We start from the raw sequence: 16,822 nt of genomic DNA on the forward strand, positions 1-16,822 counted from the left end.
TTGATATCTGGATCTCATAGAGATATCTGCACTCCCATGTTCACTGCAGCATTATTCACAATATCCCAGATATTGAAACGACCTTACTGTCCATAAGTGGATGAATGGATGAAGAGGATGTGAGATATATATATATATATATATATATATATACACATATACATACATACAATGGAATATTATTCAGCCAGTAGAAAGAAGGAAAACCTGCTTGTTTGTGACAGCGTGGTTGGACCTTGAGAGCATTATGCCAAGTGAAATAAATACAGGCAGCCTTCCATATCTGTGGGTTCTGCACCTGCAGATTCAACAAGTCCCAGATCAAAAAGATTTAGGGGAGGGGGAAGTCCAAAAAGTTCCAAAAAGCAAAATCTGAATTTGCTGTGTACCAGAAACTATTTACATAGCATTTACATTGTATTTGGCATTATAAGTAATCTAGAGATGAGTTAAAGTATACAGGAGGATATGTGTAGGTTGTATGAAAATGCTACACTATTTTATATGAGGGACTAGAGCATCTCCAATTATTGGTATCCACAGGGAGTCCTGGAACCAATCCCCCAACCCCTGCAGATATTGAGGGATAACTGTACTGAATGATATTACTTATATGTGGAATCTAAAAAAGACAGACTCAAAGATACAGAGTAGACAGTGATGGTTACCAGGGGTTGGGGAGACGGGGAGATACTGGTCAAAGGATACAAACTTCCAGTTATAAGATTAACAAGTTTGGGGATCTAATGTACAGTATGGTGACTACAGCTAATGGTACTGTGTCAGAAACTTGAATGTTCCTGAAAGAGTAGATCTTAAATGTTCTGACCACAGAAAATAAATGGTAAGTATGTGATGGGGTAGAGGTGGTAGCTAATACTATGTATCGTCACTTTCTAAGTTAGAAATGTATTAGATCAACGTGTTGTACACCCGACACAGAAATGTTATGTGTCAATTATATCTCAATAAAGCTGGGAATTTTAATGAAATTAAAAATTTTAAATGGCACACTTTGGAAAAAGTTTGGTTGTTTCTTCTATGTTAAACGTACACATGTAATATGACCCAGCCATCCCACTCCAAGAGCAGTGAACGGTTGTACACAAATATGCATAGTAGCTTTATTCATGACAGCACAAAATTGAAAACAATCCACATGTCCTCCAACTGGGGAAGAAAATGTGGCTCACCATACTATGGAATATTACTTAGCCATAAAAAAAGTATTGGGGTTTCCCTGGTGGTGCAGTGGTTGGGAGTCCGCCTGCCGATGCAGGGGACACCGGTTCGTGCCCTGGTCCGGGAAGATCCCACATGCCGCGGAGTGGCTGGGCCCGTGAGCCATGGCCACTGAGCCTGCACGTCCGGAGCCTGTGCTCCGCAACGGGAGAGGCCACAACAGTGAGAGGCCCGCGTATCGGGGAAAAAAAAAAAAAAAATTGATGCATGCAACATGAATGAATCATAAATGTGTTGTAAGGTGAAAGAAGCCAGACTATAGGGATGGAGAATAGATCAGTGTTTGGCAGGAGTTGGGATAAAAAGTTTTTGACTATCAAGGGTGACTATGGTGGTGTGTTTACACAACGCTAGACATTTCAAATCTCAGAACTGTACACCAAATAGAGCAAACTTTACTTTTAGTAAATTTTGTAAATTGTAGGTCCAGGCCAGGCCGCAGGCCAGTAGCCAGGAAGCCCCGACCAGCAGCAGGAGTAGCCATGGGGAGGCTGTCACCGGCCCGAGTCCCAGCCAGGACAGGCTCAGCTGCAACATCCCGTAGGGCAGACGCGGTGGAGGGTGAGCTCCTGAGGATGAAGGAACGGGGGCCGATGATGGTGAGCTGTGAGGCAGAGACAAATAGAGGGACAGGAACGAGGGAGTGAGGGGCAGGGATGGTGAGTGCTGGGGGCAGGGCAAGAAGGGCTCAGAGAGGGGAGGGAGACCCAGAGAAATCCAGAGGAAGAGAGACAGAGACAGACAGAGGAGTTAGTAACCAACTAGTATCCACTCATCTCCCAGGCCAGCTCCTTCCCTGGAGCCACGCTGCCTTGAGCAGTGGTCTTCCGCGCCCCGGGTCAGGACCCCCAGCCCTTAGACCCCCAGCCTGGCACCTTCTGTCAGGAGTGCCTTGTCCCACACAACTTCCTCTCCCCTCCTCCTGGGAAGGCTTTGGCTGACCCCTGATCTAGAGGAAGCTTCCAGGGGCCGGGCTAAGCCAGCCAATCCCTGCAGCCTGCTTACCTCCTCCCCACCTGGCAGCTGCCCAAATAGAAGGTGGAGGGAAGGGGTTAGAGTGTTGTTGAGAGAAGCCTGTGAACCAGCTCAGGATCACACGGTGTGGACACTGGATCCTCAGGACTCAGCACCTCCCACGTAGGCAAGTTGGGGTGCAGGCAAAGGTGATTCAGGGCCCCCAAGTTCACAGCCAGCCCTGCCCTTCCTAGGCCAGGGTGCAGCAGGTAAAAGCATGAACATTCAGGTGTCGGGTGAGCAGGGCAAACGTGGGCCAGGAGTGTGTCTGCCCCATTTCTTGTCATAGAATCAGGAAGCTCAGAACTGTGAAGCCTCTGCCCTCTGGGGCACACAGCCTGGCAGGAGTTCAAGTCTTTTCTCCAAGCAGCCCAGGGCCTGGGTGGAGACATGACTGCTGGGAGCGAGAACAGAGAACCCAGGCTGGTTGGGGATTACCTGCATCAGACTCAGGGAATAAAGGGCACAGTCGGAAGAGGGCACCTCGTGGCATAAGGGGTAAGCCTGCAAGGGGCTGAGAGAGAACAGGGTCTAGACAGGGGAGGGCAGAGCTGGGAGATCCCGAGTGGGCATCCTCACTGTGACTGGGGGTTGTGCCGACCCTCTCTGGGCTCAGTCTTCCCATCTGGTAAATGGGATGTTGGATGAGAGACTGAGGAGGGACCAGGGAGGGTTCCACTGGAAGATGGGAAGGATCTGGAGCCCCAAAAAGATGGAATGAAGGAAAAGTGCTGGCAACTAGTACTCGTGCTACTGCGTGCCCGTACTCCACATAGAGTAAGCCTACTCTGTGCAGACAGCTGTATGTAAAGAGTGCCTACTCTGGGCTGGGTACCTCAAAAAGCATGCCTAAAGTGTGTGGCAAACTCTAGATTAAGCATGCCTACTATGTGTCCGGTGCTCTATGTAAAGTGCATCCACTGTGCGTGAAGTACTCTGCATAAATCCTATCTACTTTATGCTAGGTCTTGTGCATAAAGCATGCCTACTGTGTGCTGGGTAAGCTACGTAAAGCACACCTCTTGTGTGTTGGGTGCTCTATGTAAATATGTCTACTGTGTGCCAGGTGCCCTACATAAAGCGTACCTGCTGTGTGTCAAGTGCTCTACATAAAATAAACCTACTCTGTTCCAAGTACTTTACATAAAGCATGCCTACTATATGCTAGATACTCTACATAAATTGTACCTACTATAAGCTGGGTACTCTAAACAAACCCTGTCTATTGTATCCCAGGTGTTCTACATAAAACATGCCTACTGAGTGCCAGACATACTACACAAAGAACGCCTACTATGTGCTGGGCAGTCTACAAAAATCATGCCTGCTCTGTGCCAGTACTATACATAAAGTGCTCTGTGTGTGTGTCAGGTGCATGACATAAAGTAAACCCACTGTGTGTCAGATATTCTGCCAGCAAGATAATAAATCACCCTCCTCTCACTGGGTCAGAACTCTGGGATCAGGCAGAGAGACGCAAGTGACGGCAGGAGGGAAGATACCTATTCAACAGAAGAGAAAACAGAAGCTCAAAGAGGGCAAACCTCTAACCTAAGTTGCAGAGGTGGAACGTATCCAGGTCTGTCATACCACCAAGCCTAAACCTTTTCCCTCTGTCATGTCGCTCCACCCCCAACCATAAGGGACAATGCCCTATTAATCCAGGGACATTTATAATGGTGGAATCTCAGGCAATACGGTGACCCCAGTGGGGAGATTCCTTGAGGTCCTTGTATCATCACATGGATCATCTTCCCACATCCAGGATGCACCACCCAATGGATCTAGAGCTCCCCTCCTGGCCCTCTCTGGATCCTGTCCAGAACTGCCCTGTGGGGTGGTCTCAAGTAACAGAGAACTTGAAGGATGGGGCTCCTGGCAGAGCTACTGAGCAGGAGAGTGGGGGAAGGACAGTCTTCCTGACACTGGTAGGATGCTGGGGAGAACCCAAAACTTCTTCCACCTCGACACTGGCTGGGGGAATCAGATGGAGGATCCTAAAAACCTTAGTGGAGTGAGGTGCACCATCCCCTCCGAATCTCTACCACCTCCGCAGGGGTAGACTTAGCCTCCTGGCAGGTCCGTCCACATCATGGTCAGGCGGGCATGACCAGAATATAATAAACCAGGCAGGGTGCTGGGACACAGAGGAGAGAGAGCCCCAGTGCCCAGAGAGGTTCAGCTCACTTCAGACCTACTGTGTGCCGGGAACAGGCAGGCAGCCTGGATCAGAAACCGCAGCCACCGCACCAGCATTTCCCACATAAGCCACTGAAGCTGTTTTAAGCCCCTTAGGTATATTAATTTCTTTCTCATTTTACAGATGAGGAAACTGAGACTGAAAATCATATGAATGACTCACCCAAAGCCACAGAGCTCTTGGAATTAGTCTGTGCCCCAGGCTTTACATTGAATACCCTGAACCACTACGCTCTGCTCCTTCTGTATCTATAAATGTGCATTTCATTAGCAACACCTCCCAAGATGGTGGGAATCCTTAAAATAGACAATGCATGTAAAACACACAGGACAGAGGAAGGGTTCAATAAACACAATCATTATTGCTGTTGTCATTGTTTTCGTTGTAAACATTCAACAGCGCTGCAAGATCAAACTCATTACCTGTTTTTACAGAAGAGGAGCAGGAGATTCAGAGAGCTGAAGCAACTTGCTCCACCCCCCAAGAGCAAATTAGGTAAACACAACAGTACAGGTGACAGCAAAGCCTGGCACACAGGACATGCTCATTAAATATCCGGGGAAGAAATATTTTTGAACTGGGGTTTGTTGAATCTGCAGGTGCAGAGCCCACAGACATGGAATTCTGCCTGTATTTGTCTTTCTCTAACTTATTTCACTTAGCATAATGCTCTCAAGGTCCACCCATGTTGTCACAAACAAGCAGGTTCTCCTTCTTTCTCCTGGCTGAATAGTATTCCATTGTATATGTACACCACATCGTCTTCATCCATTGATGCAGTTAGGTTGTTTCCATATCTTGGCTATTGTGAGTAATGCTGCAGTGAAGACAGGAGTGCAGATATCTCTATGAGATCCTGATTTCAATTTTGCTGGATCATATGGCAGCATTATTTTTAACTTTTGAGGAACCTCCATACTGTTTTCCATAGGTGTCCGTGTCATTTAAAATTCCTATCGTTAATGTGTGAGAGTTGTGGTTGCTGCCCATACTCACTGGCACCTGGTGGTGTCAGTTTTTCCCCAGCCATTCTTATAGATGTACAAAGATATTTTGTACAGGGAATAAAATTATTCCCTGTAATTTTAGTTTGCATTTCCTAATGACTAATGATGTTGAACATTTTTGTATGTGCCTATTTGCCATCCATATATCTTCCGTGGTAAAGCACCTGTTCAAATCTTTTGCCCATTAATTTTCCTTGGATTGTTACCTTCTATTGTTGGGTTTTACTAATACATGATTTTTTTCCCCCACCATGGAGCTAACCCCTTCAAGAGTTATCCATACTTGGGTGTCAAATGTCTCCTCTTTCACTAGAAAAGGGCTTTGACTTTCCACTAAGGGCCATGATAGTGAATGAATGAGAGAGAGGGAGGAGGGGAGGCATGGAGCCTGTGGGGCCCCAGATGCTGCGGCACCTGTGTGGTTAATTCTCTATACACACCCCAGGCCTGGTCCAGTCACTGGCTGCTGTTGGGGGTGTCTGTTCCTCTCCTGAGTGTGTTGGAGGCTCCTTCTGCTGGAAGATTCAGAAACAACAGGCTCTAAGAAATTTGGTCTCCATTAGTTCAATGTGTGCGTGTGTGGCTATGTGACTCTGTGTGATTGTGTGTAAGTGTATGTGTGACCGTGTGCACACACTGTGAATATGTGAGTGTATGCATGTGATTGCATGTGCACGCACATGCATGTATGTGTGCACGTGCATGTGTGTGTGTTTACATGAACATGGGTGTAAGAGTGTGTGTCTAACTGCAAGCACATGTGGGTGCATGTAATTGTGCTTGTGTGTGACCATGTGCACACAGTGTATATGCAATTGTGTGCATGTGTGGGTGTATGTATATTGGTAAGGGTGGGAGTGTATATGTTTTGAAGTCACTGAACCGCTGTAACTGTTTGCACCAGTTGTGTTCCTTGCAACAACTACAGTGGGAGGCCTCTGGCCCTGTCCCCAGACCTCAGCCGTGCAGTGCAGGCAGGACATTCTCCAGAAATAATGCCCTTGTAAGCAGCTCTGACTAAAGACTGGCGGGTATGTGTTCTCTGCTGTCTCCCAGGGGGACTGAGCCTCAGGTGCCCCCAGGTGTGAGCTTTCTGGCTAAAGTACCCTTTTCCTGCTGCCTTCCCTTCCCAGTCTCACTTCCACAGTGTTCAACTGGCATTTCCTGGGATTACTTCCCTAAGAAACAACTTGCAGTTGAATTCTTGCCTCAGGGTCACTTCCAAATAAAGTATTTGCACTTGAATCCTTGCACTGGGGTCTACTTCCAGAGAACGCAAACTAAGACACACACATAAACTTGCTCCTGCCATCCCCAAAGGCCTGTTATTATTCCCTTTCTGCTGAGAAGGAATGTGAGGCACAGAGAGGGCAAGGCACTTGCCCAAGGTCACACAGCTGGAGAGTGGCAAAGCCCAGGTCTGACCATGAGCCATCTTACCCCAAGCCCAGTGCTTACTCCTCTCCTGGGAGCCTCTTCCTTGCTAAGGGAGGAGGGAAAGAACAGGGGATGTTCCTAGCCTGCAAGATAGCTGATGTCTCTGCCAGGGGGACTTAGGGCTCATGGTTGGTGCCCTGTCCTCATTCTGTCACAAAATAAGAGAAAATGCCAATTATTCATGCTTGGTGCTGACCCTGAGCCAGGGAGTGCCAGTAGCACTTTTCTCATTTCAATTCATTTGATTTTCACAACCACTTTGTCAAAACCCTCAGTTTTCAGGCAAGAAAACTGAGGCACATAAAGGTAAAGACACCTGCCAAAGTATCTCAGCTGGTCCTGATTTGAACCCTGGTACTTGGAGTCCTTGTTCTTAACCACGATGCCTTCTGGCTTCTCACAGGTCGTATATTTTGAGTCCTGTTGCATGCCAGGCATGGCACTAAGCATGCATATAACACTAAGCATTTTTAAAAATATATATAATTTGTGGGACCTCCCTGGTGGTCCAGTGGTAAATAATCCACCTTACAATGCAGGGGATGCGGGTTCAATCCCTGGTCAGGGAACTAAGATCCCACATGCTGCAGGGAAACTAAGCCTGTACGCCACAACTACTGAGCTCACGTGCCTCAACTAGAGAGCCTGTGTGTCTCAAATTACAGAGCCCACAAGCTCTGGAACCCGCGCGCCACAACTACAGAAAAGCCCGAGTGACGCATTGAAGAGCCCATGAGCCTTAACGAAGATCCCGCATGCCTCAGCTAAGACCCGATGCAGCCAAAAATAAATAAAATGAATAAACAATAAATCTAAAATATATAATTTGTAATTAAATAGATTAGTAATTATAATGAAAAATACTTCGCAGGCTTCATCTAAGAAAAGGAAACAGTTGGGTAAATGTAGGCATTTAGCAGAACCATTCTTCCTCCTACTCTGCCCTCCCATTCCAGGTGTTGGGTATAATTTTTCAATTTTTTTCTGTGCCTACACAAACATCGACACTCACATAACTGGATTGCTGAGGTGTCCCATCCCTTTGCGGAATGTAATAGTCAGTTCCTGGCAGAGACCTCAGAGGGGCTACATGAGAGTGGCATTAAGTAGGGGCCAGTTACAAAGTATTGGATGTGTAAATAAGGAATGTTGCCTGCCATCTAGTTCTACTAGGATTAAATCATTAGCCACTGCGGTTGCTAATTCAGGACAGAGACCAGGATGAGGCACTCTGCACATTGGGAAAACAGGCCTTTAGATAGTTTAGACATTTAGGAAAAATTTTATGAGCCTGAATTCTTGCATCTTCCCATGCTTAGAAAAGTACTAAAATTACTGAGAAATCTGTTCCTCATGACGACTACCATGCTGTATATTGGATTGCACGTACCCCTTAGCCAAAATCACATATATGCTGACCTTCCTCCTCACCTCTTTGGAGCAGTTCCTCAGAACTCTCTGAGAGGCTGTCTCCTGGGCAACAGTCCTCAGTAATGTCCCTGAATGAAACTGAATCTCACTGCTCTGACGTTGTACATTTTTTATTTCAGTTGACAGTGGGCCAAGGGAAACCATCAAGGCTAGTGTAGCCCCCTGGGGGCTAGCATCAGCTGAGAGCTGACACCACCCCCGGGCCAGGTAGTAGCTGTTCCTGGAACCCAGAGGGATTAGGTGAAGCTGAAAGCAGCAGTGGCCTTTGGCAGATGATGGATGTCTGTCCTGTAATCCCCTCCGACTGCCTGCAGGTGCCTTCCACTGACCAAACGTCATCTCCTTATCTGACTCGGGCTGCAGGTAGGTGGCCAGACTCCTATTAAAACTGGGCAGAACAAACCTGACTCCACATTGGATCTAGTCCTTTGTCTCTAACGTCTGTGCTTTGTTGCCTGTGCTTAGTCATGCTGGCTCTGCACCTTTGGAAAAGAATGTTGCCTATAGCCTGAAATATACCTGCTAGCCATTCTCAATGCTGTGCCTCCCGGGCTTGACTTTTAAAGGTATAAAACTTTTTATTCCTATAGAGATAAAAAGTTGTGGCACAAAGAATAACATTTGTTTTATTAGAGGTTTACAGGAACATTGTGACTGGACCTCTGTGGACAGCTGCAAGAGCAAAGGATTCCGGCATCAAGAAGCCTGCAACAACCTGTCACACCCCCAACCCCCCTTTTAATATGAAAGAAGCCTGAATTCTAACTTGGTTAGAATGGTTCTTTGGGACACTAGTCTACCAATTCCTTGGTCTTCTGGAATAAGGTCACCGTTCCTTGCCCCAAAACTCCTCTTGATTTATTAGCCTGTCATGCATCAAGCAGTATGAGCTTGGACTCGGTAGTAAGGCCACCTCCTCAGGGAGGCCCACCCTGATTGCCCTGTCCAGAACAGCCCCCTTGGTCACTTTCTAGCATGTCTCATGCTGTTCATTTCCTTCATTTCTGCCACCATCTGACTTGCTTATTTCCAATTGGCTTCGCCCATGAGACATGAGCACACAATCCAGAGTCCTTGTCTGTCTTGTTCATCTCATGTTTGGGGCCCCAGCAGTGTGCCTGGTACAGATTGGGTGGTCAAGCACAGTTTGTTGTTGAGTAATGAACTACCTGGGAGGTATAAATCCACCTCTCCATTTACAGAAGGGGACATGAGGCTTAGAGAGGGCAATTGACTTGCCCAAGGTGACACAGCCAGGAAATGGCAGAGCTGGGATTTGAACTTAGTTCTGCTGAATCCAGAACTTGTTCCTTCCTAACAGCTGAGGAAAGGAAAGGTAAAACTCCAGCCAGCAGGCAGCCTGCATGCTTGTTCTAGAGACCCCACGTGGATTCCTGGGAGGTGTGTCTTTATGATGACACAAAATAACTGCTCATCTGTTTTGTGTGCCAGTTATGTGTTCCTCACTGTGCCAAATCCTTATTTCTTAAATTGTGTTTTAGTCATAGAGACTCCGATTCTACTTCCTCCAATTCCACCATGACATGTGGATTCTTCTGGATTTTTTTCAATGCATATACAAACATGTGCACACATACAAACATTTGTAAGTTTTGTTTATAAATGCAAACTTTATGCACATACTATTCTGAAACATACTTTTCCCTACTCTCTCTGCCTGTGTCTAATAGGACGCTTGCAACTCTCTGTGAGGTTTTATCAGGCCCATTTGACAGACATGAAGAGTGAGGTTTAAAGGGTTGATGGGCTGTGCCCAAGCTAGTGACTCACAGTGACCACCGTCGCTGGTCTGGCACAGGCTTGCCCACTGCCTGACTCTGGGTTGGGGTGGAAGGACCCCTGGAGAAGGGGCAGGGGGTGAGTGGCTCCCCTCCTTCCAGCACTGGCCGGGGGACATTCCATAAGGCAGGCTTGTGTGATTTGGCATCTGAGATATTACTTGTTTGATGAAAAACCTTTGGGGATGCTCTAGAACATCCCCAATGATGAACAGAAGGTCTCCACCTATGGTTTCCTGCCTCCAGTGTTGGTTCCCCTTCTAATGAATTCTCCTCTGTGTCCCAGGACTCTGCCTGATTTATTATATTATGGCCTTGCCTGCCTGACCCTGATGTGAAATGGACCTGCCAGGAGGCAAAGTCTACCCCTGCGAAGGGGGACGAGATTCTAGGGGGAGGGTGCACCCCACCACACTGAGGGCTTTAGGATCCTCCACCTGAATCCCCCAGCCAGTGTCGAGGTGGAAGGAGCTTCAGGGTCTCCCCAGCATCCTACCAGTGTCAGGAAGACTGTCCTTCCCCCACTCTCCTGCTCAGTAGCTCTGCCAGGAGCCCCATCCTTCAAGTTCTCTGTTACTTGAGACCACCCCACAGGGCAGTTCTGGACAGGATCCAGAGAGGGCCAGGAGGGGAGCTCTAGATCCATTGGGTGGTGCATCCTGGATGTGGGAAGATGATCCATGTGATGATACAAGGACCTCAAGGAATCTCCCCACTGGGGTCACCGTATTGCCTGAGATTCCACCATTATAAATGTCCCTGGATTAATAGGGCATTGTCCCTTATGGTTGGGGGTGGAGCGGCATGACAGAGGGAAAAGGCTTAGGCTTGGTGGTATGACAGACCTGGGTACCTTCCAGCTCTGCAACTTAGATTAGAGGCTTGTTCTCTTTGAGCCTCAGTTTGCTCTTCTGCTAAATAGGTATCTTCCCTCTTGCTATCACTTGCATCTCTCTGCCTGATCCCAGGGTTCTGGTCCAGAGCACTGAGGGGAGGGTGATATATTATCTTGCTGGCAGAACATCTGGCACACAGTGGATTACTTTATGTAGAGCACCCGGCACACAGAGTATTCTATGTACGATATCTGGCACACAGTAGAAATGCTTCATGTAGCACCCAGGTCATAGTAGATGCTCTTTGTGTAGTACGTTGGGCACTCAGTAGACATGCTTTATGTTGAACACCTGGGATACAGGAGACAGGATTTTTGTATAGTACCCAATGTATAGTGGTTACACTTTATGTAGAGGACCTGGCATATAGTAGGCATGCTTTATGTAAAGTTACTTCTCACAGAGTAGGATTACTTTATGTAGAGTACCTGACACACAGTAGGTGTGCTTTATGTAGGGCACCTGGCACAGAGTAGGCATACTTTACATAGAGAATCCAGCACACAGTAGGTGCATTTTACATACAGTACCCAGCACATAGTAGGTACACTTTACATAGGGTTCCTGGCACATAGTAGGTGTGGTTTATGTAGAACATCTGGCATAAAGTAGACAAGATTTATGCAGAGTACTTGGCACACAGTAGACGCACTTTCTGTAGCATACCTGGAACATAGTAGCACAATACATGTAGAGTTTCTGACACACTGGGGGCATGTTTTTCTGAGGTACCCAGCACACAGTAGGCCTTCTTTACATACAGTTGTCTGCACAGACTAGGTTTACTTTATGTGGAGTACTGGCATACAATAGCAAGAATACTAGTTGCCAGCCCTTTTCCTTCACTCCATCTTTTTTGGGGCTCCTGATTCTTCCCATCTTTCCATGCAATCCTCCACTGTCCACCTCTCAGGATTTCATCTGAGGTCCCATTTCCCAGATAGGAAGACTGAGCCCAGAGAGGGTCGGGACAGCCCACAGTCGCAGTGAGGTTGCCCACTCAGGGTCTCCCAGCTCTGCTCTTCCCTGTGGGGACCCTGTTCTCTCAGCCCCTCACAGCCTTACCCCTCACGTCTCCAGGTGCCCTCTTCTGATTGGGCCCTTTACCCACTGAAGCTGATGCAGGTAACCCCCAGCCAGGCTGGATTCTCTGTTTCTGCTCCCAGCAGTCATGCCTCAATCCAGGCTTTCGGTTGCTTGGAGGCACGGCTTGAACTCCTGCCAGGCTGTGTGCCCCAGAGGCCAGAGGCTTCATGGTTCTGAGCTTTTCTTGATTCTATGCCAAGAAATGGTGTATGACGTCCTCCTGGCCCACATGTGGAAATGAGCACCGGAGATGTTTGCCCTGCTCACCTGGCACCTGAATGTTCATGCTTTTAACTGCTGTACCCTGGCCTTGGAAGGGCAGGGCTGGCTGTGAACTTGGCATCTGGAGTCACCTTTGCCCACCCCCTAACTTGTTAACATGGGAGGTGCTGAGCCCTGAGGATCTAATTTTCACACTGTGACCCTGAGCTGGTTTACAGTCCTCTCTCAATAACAGTCTAGCTCCCTTCCTCTCACCATCTATTCGGACAGCTGCCAGGTGGGGAGGAGGTAAAGAGGCTGTGGGAATTGGCTGACTCAGCTAAGTCCAGCATCCCCTAGTTCAGAGGTCGAGCCAGGGAAAAAGGCCTCCCAGGAGGAGGGCAGAGGAAGTTGTATGGGATAAGTGGCTCTTGACAGAAGGTGCCAAGCTGGGGGTCAATGGGCTGAGGGTCATAGCCTCGGGTGGGGAAGGCCACTGCCCAAGACAGTGGTTCCAGGGAATGAACTGGCCTGGGAAATGAATGGATACCAGTGGTAAGTAAACACACACACACACACACACACACACACACACACACACACACACACACACAGTGAAGGTTGGGATTTTTTTCATACTTGGGAGCTGCAAGTGAGCTTGTTACTGATTCATCGATTTGGCCAGAAGACGTGAGACTCCTGGGTCAGAAACCAAGGACAGTTCATTACCCTCAACACAACAAAGAGCATGTGCTTCTTGTTGGTTTGCATTCTTCCTCCAAGTCACCGAATCCCATGTGGATGACACAGGTGGGCTTCTATAGATGCCAGTCATGTAGTATGTTGTATTATAGCAGGGAGGAGTATAGGTTTAGGGACTCTGTGACTTTTATAGTTATTAGAAGCGAGCTTGATATTTGTCCAAGGGGAGACACAACCTCACTCCTCAAGGTTGTTTTCTACAAATACAACTCTGAGAAGTGGCCCAGGTAAAGAACATAGGAGTCTTGCAATTTTTTTTTGGCATACCCAGCATTAAAGGGTAGGGGTGCTCAGGGCGCATGGAAAACAACCTCTCTCAATATAGGGGATATTTTCCTAATTAATTTATAAAATTAATGATGATGAAAGCTAACATTTCTTGTGCACTTACTTTATTCATTAACTTTACCAAGGATACACAGAGTGTAGAAGGAAGAGCCAAGATCAAAAACCCACATCTCCTAACTCCGAGCCATGGGGACTTCACGTCCTAACAGTAACAACTTTTACTCCTACCCAAGCCTGGTCTTCCCTGGGGATGGCTGCCTGGGGCCAAGAGGCAGGGTCTGGGGGAGCCCATCAGGAGGTTGGGATTGGGTAGGGGCTCAGAGGAGGCAATTCCCAGTCCTAACCCTGTCCCCTTCTCTGTCCAGGCCAAGTGGCAGCACCTGGTCACAGAGGGCCACACCCATCTGGACATGTTTGAACACATCAGCCTCATGACCCTGGACAGTCTGCAGAAATGCGTCTTCAGTTTCGGCAGCAATTGCCAGGAGTGAGTCTTGGCCCAGGGCCTGGGTACATGAGCCATAGATCCAAGGGAGTAGACGGGGGAGGGAGGATTGACCAGGGCTATCAGGAGGGCCTTCCTGGAGGAGGTGGGTCAAAGCTCGATATTGAAGGACAGGGAAAGGGAAAGAGGAGTGATCATTTCAGGTAGGTAGAACCGTTTGATAAAGGCCAGGAGCCTAGAACGATCAAAGTGTGTGCAAGCGTGAGGAGACACCTTGGAAATAAGTTTGGAGGAGTGGGCAGGGTTATATCTTAAGGACATTCTGAAGCCAGACGAAGAAGATATGAACTTTATTCCAAGGTTTCCAGGGAGCCATGGAAGGTGTTTGATCAAATGAGGGTCGTGGTCAAAGCTAAGCTTGGACATCTGACTCAAGAGAAAAATGACCATAATGTAGACAGTGGACGGTGTTGACATTGGATGTAAGGAGAATAGATAAGGGACTGGGCCATTGACCAGCTAGCGGAGGATAAGTTCTGAGCCGTGTGGACAGTTTGGGGAAGGAGAAGGGGCAGGTACTGGTTGAGAGACAGAGGGGAGAAGCATGATATCTAAGCTGTGCTCTGGGTGCCTGGGGCATGGAGACAGCTCACAGAGATGGGATGTAGGAGAGAAGAGTCTGGAGAGTCTCATGTTCTGGTTCCTCCCCACACTGTGTCTGTGGGCCATCTGTTCTTGGAGCCTCAGTTTCCTGAAGGGAGGTAGCTCTCGGCTTCTGGGTTTCAGGTGTTTTATGTTGTTGGCTTCCTTCATGCTCTCATCCTGCAGGAAGCCCAGTGAATATATCGCTGCCATCTTGGAGCTCAGTGCCCTAGTGGCGAAGCGGCACCAGCAGATCTTCCTGAACGTAGACCTCCTGTACTACCTCACCCCCGACGGGCGGTGCTTCCGCAGGGCCTGCCGCCTGGTGCACAACTTCACAGATGTTGTCATCCAGGAGCGGCGGCGTACCCTCCCCAGTCAGGGTATTGATGACTTCCTCAAGGCCAAGGCTAAGTCCAAGACCTTGGACTTCATTGATGTGCTCCTGCTGACCAAGGTAGGCTCCTCTGGTATCTGAGCAGAAGTATGAGAATGGACGTCGATTTGATCAAAGAGCTTGGACGGGGTGCAGAGAGTACTGGGGAGCCATGTGAGGTGCTTGAGGGAGGGATGGGTCAGGGATAAGTTTTAGAGGTGAGTGTGTGGAATCCCCCTACAGGGGATGGCTGAGTCTGAAACTTGAAGGCCTGAGATTTTACTCTACTTCCAAGTTAATAAGTTAGTCTACATGTGTGCGTGTGTGTGTGTGTGTGTGTGCGTGTGCGTGTGTGTGTGCGTGTGCGTGCGCGTGCGTGTGCGTGTGCGTGTGTGTGCGTGTGTGCGTGTGTGTGTGCGTGTGTGCGTGCGTGTGCGTGTGTGCGTGTGTGTGTGATGCAGGGGACACGGGTTCGAGGTTGTAGTATACATACAGAACCCTGGATCAGAGCAGAGCATTTATTTCTCCCAGCAGTAACAGTAGCCAGAGTAGAATTTAGCTCTTTTTCCCCATTCCCAAATTCTTTTGAGGGCTCCATGCTGCTTTTACCTGTCCATGCAGCCATGGTTGCATCACAGGAGAATTACCTCCAGATATTGAAATTTGGAACTTATACAGGACAGCTGATATATCTGCCCATTCTTCTGTATGGATAATAGCGATAGGGATAGGGATAGGGATAGGGATAGGGATAGGGATAGGGATAGGGATAGGGATAGGGATAGGGATAGAGATAGGGATAGGGATAGGGATAGGGATAGAGATAGGGAGAGAGTAGAGAAGGGAAGAGAAGAGAAGAGGAGAGGAGAGGGGAGGGAGGAGAGGAGAGGAGAGGAGAAAAGAAAGAGAAGAGAAGAGAAGAGAAGAGGAGAGAGAGATTGTTCTGGAGCTTAAACAAATCCTCTTTGGTGAGAAGGCAAAGTCTATAGGTTCTATAGGTTTATAACCCATTCCTTATCTCCAGGAGACATAAAGAATCTCTGTATTTACTATCCTAGCATGTGAGCAAATGGCTTTGGGGCAATGCTCAATCTCTAGCTTCCAAGGCAAGTTGCCATTCAATCATCCCGTAACCCAGGTTGCCAGCAACTTTTTTCTCAGAAATTCCTCATCATGAAGAAACATGAAAATATTTATGGATCATTGATTCCTTTCACCAGGGAAAACACAGGAGACGAGGAGATCAAGGAGGAGAACTACGGGGTGGGGCCTCTGGTGACAGAGGGAAGTCTAGGATTTCAGGGTAGGCTTGGGGTTCTGGGTGGATGATGGAGGTTCAGAGATTTTCTCAGTTTAGGCTCAGGGGCCCTCAGTGCTAGTGTGATTCTGCGGATCTTGCTTTCTCTCCAGGATGAAGATGGGAAGGGATTGTCAGACGAAGATATCCGAGCTGAAGCTGACACCTTCATGTTTGAGGGTGAGGGTCCCAGTGTGGGACTGCAGAGGAGACATGTGTCTCTCCATCCCGGAGACTTGGTGTGTGGACCCTGTACCACACCATCCTTCCCCATCCTCCCCATGGGCCTTACTGTGAAGGTGCTGTCCACCCTCTGGTGCTGAAGTAGCCCAGATATCCAAGCCTTTCTGGATGCTCTTCAGGCCATGACACCACAGCCAGTGGCCTCTCCTGGATCCTGTACAACCTTGTAAAGCACCAAGAATACCAGGAACGCTGCCAGCAGGAGGTGAGAGAGCTCCTCAGGAACCGTGAGCCTAAGGAGATTGAATGGTGAGTGCAAGTCCTCCTGGTGTTTTTATGAGCCCTTCTCATTGGCCTTGCTCCCTGGCTGGGGAAGAGAGAAAATATTTTTGTGGATTCTGTCATTACTGCTTAGTGGGAATAGGAGCAGAGCTCTGAGGCAGGATCTAGTACTCAGCATGGGTAGCAGGACAAAGTTGCAGGCTTTGGGGACAGAAACCTGGATTTCTGAGATAA

The 16,822-nt window shown here is 48.2% G+C and overlaps 1 protein-coding gene across 1 annotated transcript in view; it reads left to right on the forward strand.

The window, feature by feature from the left end:
- LOC112414879 (docosahexaenoic acid omega-hydroxylase CYP4F3-like) overlaps positions 1–16,619 on the forward strand; it is a 69,927-nt gene extending 53,308 nt beyond the window's left edge. The window contains 4 exon segments of the mRNA XM_024767567.1: positions 13,729–13,850; positions 14,637–14,907; positions 16,237–16,303; positions 16,486–16,619. Coding sequence (XP_024623335.1) covers positions 13,729–13,850; positions 14,637–14,907; positions 16,237–16,303; positions 16,486–16,619 — 594 coding nt within the window.
- The last annotated feature ends 203 nt before the right edge of the window (positions 16,620–16,822 follow it).

This window comes from Neophocaena asiaeorientalis, unplaced genomic scaffold, assembly GCF_003031525.2.
Source record: "Neophocaena asiaeorientalis asiaeorientalis breed wild unplaced genomic scaffold, Neophocaena_asiaeorientalis_V1.1 scaffold87, whole genome shotgun sequence".
Taxonomy (NCBI): Eukaryota; Metazoa; Chordata; class Mammalia; order Artiodactyla; family Phocoenidae; genus Neophocaena; species Neophocaena asiaeorientalis.